The 10,439-nt window shown below is 44.8% G+C and overlaps 1 protein-coding gene across 1 annotated transcript; it reads left to right on the forward strand.

Moving 5' to 3' along the window:
* LOC144480986 (uncharacterized) lies at window positions 1-4,778 on the forward strand. The gene is made up of 2 exons (XM_078200611.1): window positions 1-120; window positions 1,297-4,778. The coding sequence occupies exon 2, from the start codon at window positions 1,627-1,629 to the stop codon at window positions 2,158-2,160; it is 534 nt and encodes a 177-aa protein (XP_078056737.1). The 5' UTR covers window positions 1-120; window positions 1,297-1,626; the 3' UTR covers window positions 2,161-4,778.
* Window positions 4,779-10,439: the final 5,661 nt, after the last annotated feature.

Genomic DNA, 10,439 nt, shown 5'->3' on the forward strand with positions numbered 1-10,439 from the left:
GCTCTCCTCCCTGCTGAATCAAGATGGCGGCCGTTAACCTTCGTCTCGTCTCGGAAAAAAGACTGGAAGTTGCAAACACAGACCGACGGGCTCATTTTCGAGATTTGGGGCCTTGACCAGGTATTTAGAAACCCTCTACGTCCATCCGCCGGTTCCATTGCTCCCTCTACGTTTCTGCATCCTTACCGGCTGCTGATGAGACAGAGGAACTTCTCTCCGATTGCTATCACCCACACGGCGTGCTGCAAACGCCGTTGCTTACTGCGCATGCTCCAGACTAACATTACTGCGCATGCGAACCCCTTATTGTGCGTTCCATGGGGACACCTCAGCCCCGCCCCCCATTCCCTCCGATTGGATGGAGGACCAGCCGCTCCTGCTCGGTCCTCCAGCCCCGCCCCCTCTTCCTATTGGTCCGGAGTTGCTGTCAATCAATCCCCGGGCATTGTGATGTGGAGCATGCGCAGTGTCATTGCTGTCCTTGGCGCTTGTTTGTCCCGGAGAAGCGGAGTCAGCGTTAGGCGGTGGCTGGGAGGATTTGGAAACACTTTGTGGATCCGCAAACCCTTCAGAATCATTGTCAGCTCCCTGGTTTGCAGCTGCGGGGCTTCTCCCTCCCTCCCTCCCGGGAACAGGCCCAGGTTAACGGCCCCATCCTGGCTCAGCCACTGGAGGATGGTTCACATCAGAGGATGGGGGAGGGGGACAATAAATAAGAGGTTACACTTTGGCCTCAAATCAATGAGGACTGATCTCTGGGAAGGAAGGAAACCCTGGGAGGTGGGCATGGAGGATTCACAAACACCCGCTGGAGGCCCCAATAAGACCCATTGGTTTTATTGTCATTCGGCAGACAGCAGCTGGAGAACTGAACCCAGACAGAGGAGAGGGAGGGAGAAAACTGGGAGTGGAGGAAAGAAATGGTGAGATGGGTTTGGATTTCAGCCCAGGGAGGAGGGAGAGTGTGTGGTACAGGGATTTACTGATTTGGGGGAACAAGAGAGGAAAATATGTTCCAGACAAACTCGAATTGTCTGTTCAGAATTTCATAGAATCATAGAAACCCTACAGTACAGAAAGAGCCCATTCGGCCCATCGAGTCTGCACCGACCACAATCCCACCCAGGCCCTACACCCAAATCCCTACATATTTACCCAATAATCCCTCTAACCTTCGCATCTCAGGACACGAAGGGCAATTTTTTTTTAGCATGGCCAATCAACCTAACTCGCACATCTTTGGACTGAATTTCTATCTCGATTGACCATGACGATTTTTGTTAACTCCTTTTACAGGTGAGGTGAGAAAACATCACATAAAAATCAGATTGAGTATCGGCTTATTTGGACCTGAATATCCTGAGACTTTGAACTTGGAAGGAGAAATGTTTGTCTGTTCTGCCTGGAGGAGAAGATTTCAAACACCAATGTGACTGGAAAAGCACTGAGACACACACCCAAGTGAGAGTGTTCCAGTGAACTGACTGTGGAAAAAGCTTAAACCAGTTACACAGCCTGAAAAAACATCACACCATTCACAGCTGGGAGAAACTGTACATATGTTGTGTGTGTGGACAAGACTTCAACTGATCATCCAACCTGGAGAGACACAAGGACACTGGCACTATGGAGAAACCATGGAAATGTGAGGACTGTGGGAAGGGATTCAATTATCCTTCCCATCTCGAAACTCATCGTCGCAGTCACACAGGAGAGAGACCGTTCATCTGCTGTGTGTGTGGAAAAGGTTTTGTTCAGTCACAACACCTGCAGTCACACCAACGCTCTCATTCCAATAAGAGACATTTAAAATGTTCCAACTGTGAGAAGAGCTTTAAGAGCAAAAAGCACTTGAAACAGCACCAACACACACACACTGGAGAGAGGCCATTCATCTGCTCTGTGTGTGGGAAGGGATTCACTCAGTCAGCCACACTGATGAGACACCAGCAGACTCACACGGGAAAAAGGCCGTTCACCTGCTCAGTGTGTGGGAAAGGATTCATTCAGTCATCCACCCTGCTGAGGCATCAGCGAGTTCACACTGGGGAGAGGCCGTTCCCTTGCTCCAAGTGTGGGAAGGAATTCACTCGGTTAGACACTCTCAGTTTGCATCAACATGTTCACACTGAAAAATTACTTTTTAAACATTACGAATGAGAGAAGAGTGAGTTGCAGACACACCAATGCATTTGTGTTGAAGAGTGGATGCTCACCTGCTCTGTCTGTGGGAAGGGACTTATTCAGTCACAACACCTATTGAGACATCAGTAAGTTTTTGTGCAAGGGTGGGATTCTGTCAATCACTTCCATTGTGTGTTTCTGCTCATGTTAAACTCCAACCCTGTTATAGGAGTTATTGATATTCTAGATAAATGTCACTAAGTCAGTTTTTATGGAAATGCGCAGTGCTGTGTTAATATTTCTCCAATGGAAGAGGAGACTAATTGATGTCCTGCTACCAGCTTCATTTGGGGCCTTTGCTCATTTCGAACTCTAGATTATTTCAGTTCTCACGCCTTCGGTTATTCTCGTGGACAATTCTCAGCTCCCCATATTTTCCAGAGTGTCTCTCCTGGTGCTGGGATCCAGGGAAGTTATCGGTCACAGTCCTGTGATCAATAAAGCTAAAACCAAGTCTGCTTGTTGTTTTTGACTCTTGGACTTCACCCCTGTCCCAAAACATCTCTCTCTTCTTTGACATGTGAATGGAACATGATGCCTGCAAACCTGGTTTCAATTGAAATCGTCTCAGCAAATTTAACAGGAACCTGCAGGCTGACGAGATTGTGTTACACTGTCAGTGTGTTCCTGTACTGCTCTGTATTTAACAGGAGCCTGCAGGCTGATGAGATTGTGTTACACTGTCGGTGTGTTCCTCTGCTGCTCTGTATTTAACAGGAGCCTGCAGGCTGATGAGATTGTGTTACACTGTCGGTGTGTTCCTGTACAGCTCTGTATTTAACAGGAACCTGCAGGCTGATGAGATTGTGTTACACTGTCAGTGTGTTCCTCTGCTGCTCTGTATTTAACAGGAGCCTGCAGGCTGATGAGACAGTGTAACACTATCAGTGTGTTCCTGTACTGCTCTGTATTTAACAGGAGCCTGCAGGCTGATGAGACAGTGTAAACTGTCAGTGTGTTCCTGTACTGCTCTGTATTTAACAGGAACCTGCAGGCTGATGAGACTGTGTTACACTGTCAGTGTGTTCCTGTACTGCTCTGTATTTAACAGGAGCCTGCAGGCTGATGAGACAGTGTAAACTGTCAGTGTGTTCCTGTACTGCTCTGTATTTAACAGGAACCTGCAGGCTGATGAGACTGTGTTACACTGTCAGTGTGTTCCTGTACTGCTCTGTATTTAACAGGAGCCTGCAGGCTGATGAGACAGTGTAAACTGTCAGTGTGTTCCTGTACTGCTCTGTATTTAACAGGAGCCTGCAGGCTGATGAGACAGTGTTACACTGTCAGCGTGTTCCTCTGCTGCTCTGTATTTAACAGGAGCCTGCAGGCTGATGAGACTGTGTTACACTGTCAGTGTGTTCCTCTGCTGCTCTGTATTTAACAGGAGCCTGCAGGCTGATGAGACAGTGTTACACTGTCAGTGTGTTCCTGTACTGCTCTGTATTTAACAGGAGCCTGCAGGCTGATTAGACTCTTCTCCGGTCAGTGTGCTCCTGTACAGTGGAGCCTTTGCTGTTATGAAATGTGGGTGAAAAGTAATGAGCCTCATATCCTTGCTCATGTTGCTGTGATTGTGCAGAAAGGGGATGTGTAAAGAGCTGGTCTTTGTGTGGAGATATGAACCAAGGAAATGGTATGTGTTTGTGACAGTGACACAACCTGTGCTCACACTCAGAACAATGCACACATATCATTCTGGTTACAGTTTGAACAGGGTCAGATCACAACTGTCGTGAACAATTTAAACATGAATATCTCTCGTGTAGCTGCAGCTTGTTAGATCAGAGCTGAGGAGGAGAGAGTTCTGAATCCACTGTATTATCTCTGTTCTCCAGACTGGGTAACTTTTTAAATCGAATGATATTTCATTCAAGAAACAGGATCACAGCCAAAAGGCTGAATTGCTTTGTAACTTGTATCAAAAAATCATAAAATTCAGGTACAGACTAAATAATCATGTTAAACACATGGAAACTGTGACAATCCAGTAATAATAACAATTAACAAATTCATCAGGTAATAGGGAAGTGGTAGACAGGATATTAAAGAAGGAATATTGAATTAGATTATGTTAAAATTACAGACCAATACACCGTTACAGGCTCGGAGATGCAGATAAATTTCATATAAAAGGCAGGCAGTGGCAGAGTGATATTGTCGCTGGACTAGTAATCAAGAGTCCCAGGTAATACTTCAGGGACCAGGGTTCGAATCCCATCACGGCAGGTGGTGAAATCTGAATTCAATAAAAATCTGGAGTTAAAAGTCTCATGACCATGAAACTGTTGTCGATTGTTGTAAAAAAAACCCATCTGGTTCACGAATGTGTTTAGGGAAGGAAATCTGCCGTCCTTACCTGGTCTGGCACATCTTTGACTCCAGATCCACAGCAATGTGGTTGACTCTTAAATGCCCTCTGCAATGGCCTAGCAATCCGCTCAGTTCAAGGGTTATTAGGGTGGGTACTAAATGCTGGCCAAGCCAGTGACATCCACATCCCATGAATGAATTTTTAAAAAGTACTTCACTGAGTACTGGAACCATGTGAGGAATTACTCTGTCTGTATTATTGCAGTGCTGTTAATAAAGTCAGTAAAAGACAATCTGTTGTTGGGAGCTTGATTATCAGCGGCTGAAACCACAAGGTTCAATATTTAGAGTCAATAAGATGAACAAAGAAACACATCAGGGCCCAAAACTCCAGCTGGATATTCACAGGAGAAAGTCTGGTATCTAATATCTTGAGTGGAGAGAACAGAGAAAGATCCCAACTGTAAAAAACCCTCAAATTATTTATAAATAGTTTTCTAATGTTGACAGATTTCAAGTCAGTTTCTATCACTGAAGTCAATGGCAGGGGAGAGATGGCCAAAGGTTCCAGATAGAAATGTAACTTGATGTTATCGTTACCTTACATTGGTAGATTCAGGATTTTCACACAAACATTTTCAATCTTCGTACTATTTTCAGACTGTAAAGTTAAACCTGCCGTTTTACTTTGTCAGGAACAGATCCCAGTTTTACACCAATCTCTGATTTGACATCATGTTTCCAGCATTCTTTCTGACTCTAAATATAGTTGTAAAGGAGCTTCTGTTCCATATCTAAGAGCTCTAAACCATGGAAGGGAGTGGCTTTCTTACACACATCAGGATTAACCCACACATTCAGTCTTCAATATGATTGAAAGCAGAATCTAATTCTTGCAGTCATTTGTGAACTCGCTGGTGTGTCCCAAGCTGTGATGACTGAGTGAATCAAAGAACAAAGAACAGTACAGCACAGGAAACAGGCCCTTCGGCCCTCCAAGCCTGTGCCGCTCCTTGGTCCAACTAGACCAATCGTTTGTATCCCTCCATTCCCTTCCCACACATTGAGCAGGTGAACGGCCTCTCCCCAGTGTGAACTCGCTGGTGTCTCAGCAGATGGGATGACTGAGTGAATCCCTTCCACAGTCAGAGCAGGTGAATGGCCTCTCCCCAGTGTGAACTTTCTGGTGTTTCAGGAGTTGGGATGACTGAGAGAATCTTTTCCCACATACGGAGCAGGTGAATGGCCCCTCCCCAGTGTAAACTCGCTGGTGTTTGAGGAGTTGGGATGACTGAGAGAATCTTTTCCCACAAACGGAGCAGGTGAATGGCCTCTCCCCAGTGTAAACTCGCTGGTGTACCAGTAGGTCTGATGACTGAGTGAATCCCTTAGCGCACACGGAGCAGGTGAATGGTCTCTCCCCAGTGTGAACTCGCTGGTGCAACAGAAGCTGGTATGACTGAGTGAATCACTTTCCACACACAGAGCAGATGAATGGCCTCGCCCCAGTGTGACTTCGCTGGTGTGCGAGAAAGTCAGATGACTGAACAAATCTCTTCCCACACTCAGAGCAGATGAACAGTCTCTCCCCAGTGTGAAGTCGCTGGTGTATTTGCAGATACCTTTTGCTCTTAAAGCTCTTATCGCAGTCAGAACATTAAAAAAGTCTCTGATCACTGTGTACATGTTGATGTTCAGTGAGCTGCGATGACTGAGTGAATTCGTTGCCACACACAGGCCTGATGAATGCGCTCTCCTCAGTGTGAACTTGCTCATGCGCCAGCAGGTCACGAGTCAGCAAATTCCTTCCCACACATGGAGCATCTGAACGGCCTCTCCCCGGAATGAACTGGCTGGTGTGTCGACAGACTGGATAACTGAGTAAATCCATCTCCACACATGGAGAAGGTGAACGGTCCCTCCGCAGTGTGACTGTATTGATCATTTCCCAGTTCAAATGGGAACATTAATCCCATCCCACAATCACCACATGTCCATGCTTTCTCCATAATTCAGTTATTCATTTGTCTCTCCAGGTTGGATGTTCAGTTGGAGCCTCACACAGGACACCTGTACATTTCTCCGCATTGTGAAAGGTATGATGTTTTTTCAGGCTGTGTAACTGGTCTTTCCACAGTCAGGTCACTGGAACACTCTCTCTCAGGTGAGTGTGTGTGTCTTGATGCTTTTCCAGTCACACTGATGTTTGAAATCTTTTCCCGCAGACAGAACCAACATTTCTCCTTCCACATCCAGAGGTCGATGATATTCAGTCCCTGATGAATCGAGTGATTCTGTCAGATTTTGACATGACGTTTGTTCTGACTTTCCCATCTGGAACTCCTCTCCCTCTAACGACACAGTAGCACAGTGGTTAGCACTGCTGCTTCACAGCTCCAGGGACCTGGGTTCGATTCCCGGCTCGGGTCACTATCTGTGTGGAGTTTGCACATTTTCCTCATGTCTGCATGGGTTTCCTCCAGGTGCTCCAGTTTCCTCCCACAGTCCAAAGATGTGCGGGTTAGGTTGATTGGCCATGCTAAAATTGCCCCTTAGTGTCCTGGGATGCGTGGATTAGATACCCCTGAACAAAAAAACTGAATTTGAAAATCTGGCCACTGCCTGAAGTATTGGAACCATGCAGGGATGATAAGATCTTCAGACAGAGACACCACCCCCCACCCCCAAACACACACACGCACATGCACCCGCACACACACGCACTTCATGATCTGTTGGTAAGATTTCCTGAAACCCCAGAAGCTGGCTTTTATCAGGTGGCACATGGGACATTATACTGGGATAGCAGTGTGAGTGTGTAGATGTGATATGTTATATGTGGTGTAATTAACCTGTGGAAATGCCTGGTGAAGCTGCATTGAAGAACGGGTCCCTGATATGCTCAGCTCATCTAACAGAACAACATTGACTGATTAATGTGGTCAGTGGAATGGGACAACATTTTAAATCATCAAGGTATTGACACAGACTCCACAGACAAACTGACGTTAAAATAAACAGGACAGAATTAAAGACACTGAAATCGATCAGAAGAGTAAAATTATACTGAAGAGGCATATAGAAAATATCCACAAGATGGATTTGGGTGAAAAGGGAGTTGAGAATCTTTAAAGTTGAACTTTTGTTTCAACCAGAGGGACTTACCACAAATCAGTAATATAGATTTGCAAGTGATGATCTACAGTTGAGGATGAATCAACATCAACCGGTATCACATTTTAGTGAAAATGTGTTTCTGTTGCTGATTCTGATCATTCTCGTTGCTTTAATATGTCATCAATATTAAGTAATCAAGAAATTAGGGAAAAACAATTGTAGCTTCGGAATAGCTGCATTAATCAGAAATCAGTTTGTGAGAATCAATAAGGATTTTCCCTTCTCAAGGTGGGGAGATTGACAACTGATAAAATATGAAGGCATTTATTTAATATTACAGGAATGGTTCATTCCCCCTCTCACTTATGAAGAAAGCTTCCATAGCAGTTGCTGGGTGACAAACACAGGACAGGCCTGTTATCACTGTCCAGGACATGTCTCCCTCACAGACAATGAAACAAGATATTTCTAACTCTGATACGATTTGACCTCATGACTTGGATGGCCAGCCATGATCCTCATGAATGGTGGAGCAGGCTTGTAGGGCCAAATGGCCTCCTCCTGCTCCTATTTTCTCTGTTTCTACAAGTAAAGAGAGTGCAGAGGAGGTTTACCAGGATGTTGCCTGGTATGGAAAGGCTGTTATAAGGAGAGATTGGGTAAACTGGGGTTGTTCTCACTGGAAAGACGGAGGATGAGGGGTGACCTAATAGAGGTGTATAAAATTATGAAAGGCATAGATAGGTGAATGGTGGGAAGCTTTTTCCCAGGTCAGTGGTGACGTTCACGAGGGGTCATAGGTTCAAGGTGAGGGGGGGGAGGTTTAACACGGATATCAGAAGGACGTATTTTACACAGAGGGTGGTGGGGGCCTGGAATGCGCTGCCAGGCAAGGTGGTGGAGGCAGACACACTGGGAACATTTAAGACTTATCTAGATAGCCACATGAACGGAGTGGGAATGGAGGGATACAAAAGAATGGTCTAGTTTGGACCAGGGAGCGGCGCGGGCTTGGAGGGCCGAAGGGCCTGTTCCTGTGCTGTATTGTTCTTTGTTCTTTGTTAAACTATTTGTGTTAAGGTTAAAACAGGCTCTCAAGGAAAATAACCATCACTTTGGACAAGGAAGAGATTTCAAAGTGATCTTCAGCCCAACATCCATTCTCTGTTCCACACCAGTGAACAGTTCAGAGGAGACTGAAGCTATTAGCAATGGAGACCAACATTTAATCTGTGTCATTGGTTGGTCCTCGGGAACTGGGAAACTGCTCTCACAGTCATAGATCAATTTTTTTTTTCATTCCATTATGCATCATTATTAGCTGTTGTTTCATAATAAACCAATCTAAAACTCACACATGAGCTCAAGCCCCTCTTTTGGGGAATCAGATTCCCCTGGATCAAGTCTTACCAAACACTGCGTGCACTTCCAGTTGCCATATTAAAAAAAGTTGAGGCATTAGAAAGGGAACAGAGAAAATTTACAATAATTATATCAGAAATGTGTAGGTACTAGATTCTAGGAAAGGATTGACAACCTGGGTCTCTTTTTGTTCAGACTGCAAAAGCTTCAATCCACCAAGCGAACTACTAGGATATACCCGTTCCCTCCTTTTACTGTGGCTAATGGGCCTGTATAATCAACCTGCAAAGTTTCCCAGGGAACATCATTCAGATGGGATGTGTCCATTTGGACATTTTATTTCACAGAGTCAGATTAATTTGGACACAGGTTCAGGTGGTGAGGAACATCCTCGTGCTTCCTCAGCCACCGGTAGTAATTATGAACATAAGAATGAATCAAAAGAGAAACACTTCCTAATTTAATCCCGAAACTAAACTAGTTGTTTTGTAAGACATCACAATGCAGCAAGTTAAATTCAATCCACCTTGTAGGATTGTTGAGTCCTTACTCGCTGTGAGCCATAAGGGAAAGTTGTTCCTATGGTGTACGGCCTATCTGACCACAGTCACATCAGAGTCAGGATCGTGACAAGTTTTAAAATCAGGTTTAACTGGAGTCTGTCATACCAGTGTTAATGATTATGTTTTGGGTGAAGCCCATGGAATCTCCTCTAAAGCAGCTTTCTTGGTGAGTCAGTCTGCCTGGTTATTACCGTCACTCTTCACTAACTCCTGCTGCTGATCTACCTTCACCTTACAAATAGCAATTTGTCCCGGACACTTACCAGCAACTTCCCCAATCATTCAGAGTTTGGAATGGTGGGCGATTTTTTTTTGCCAGAGAAGCTGTTTCCAGTGAAGGAGGTCCAACTAATGAAACTTTCAGAATAATTGGTGATTCTATCAGTAATGGGCTGTATTGATGATGTCCTCAGATTTCTGGGCTAAATATTGTGGTGCCAATTTAATAAGGATGCCACATACTGTCACTGGAAATCAACGACACAGCACCAGACTGATATGGACCTGATTCATAAAACCCAGATCAATCTACGAACTCTAATAGTCAAACAGGGATATGACTTCAACAGGATTGGACTTTGTCTCTTTCTTCTGAGAGGTATGTGGGATTCTTTCATGCTCCAATATCCCAGCCGAGTGATAATTGTGAAGTTTCAGGATATTAATGTCTTTACTTTGTAATCTCACAATTCGTCTACTCTTTAACACCAGGAGCACTCCCTTTATTCACAATGTTACCATGGCTTGTCCAGTTTGTAGACTCATCCAATTAAAGTCTAACAGGTACTCTGTGCGTTTCACTCCAGTGAGCATTTAATATATGCCAAATGAACGGGACAATCAATCTTTGCACACAGGTGAATGTGTCTGAGATGTATCAACCTGGAATACCTTTTCCATTAA

Source organism: Mustelus asterias, chromosome 30, assembly GCF_964213995.1.
Source record: "Mustelus asterias chromosome 30, sMusAst1.hap1.1, whole genome shotgun sequence".
Classification (NCBI taxonomy): Eukaryota; Metazoa; Chordata; class Chondrichthyes; order Carcharhiniformes; family Triakidae; genus Mustelus; species Mustelus asterias.

Excerpts from the sequence above, each read along its gene's own strand:
- LOC144480986 (XM_078200611.1), top strand. The coding sequence starts at position 1,627 with ATGGAGAAACCATGGAAATGTGAGGACTGTGGGAAGGGATTCAATTAT.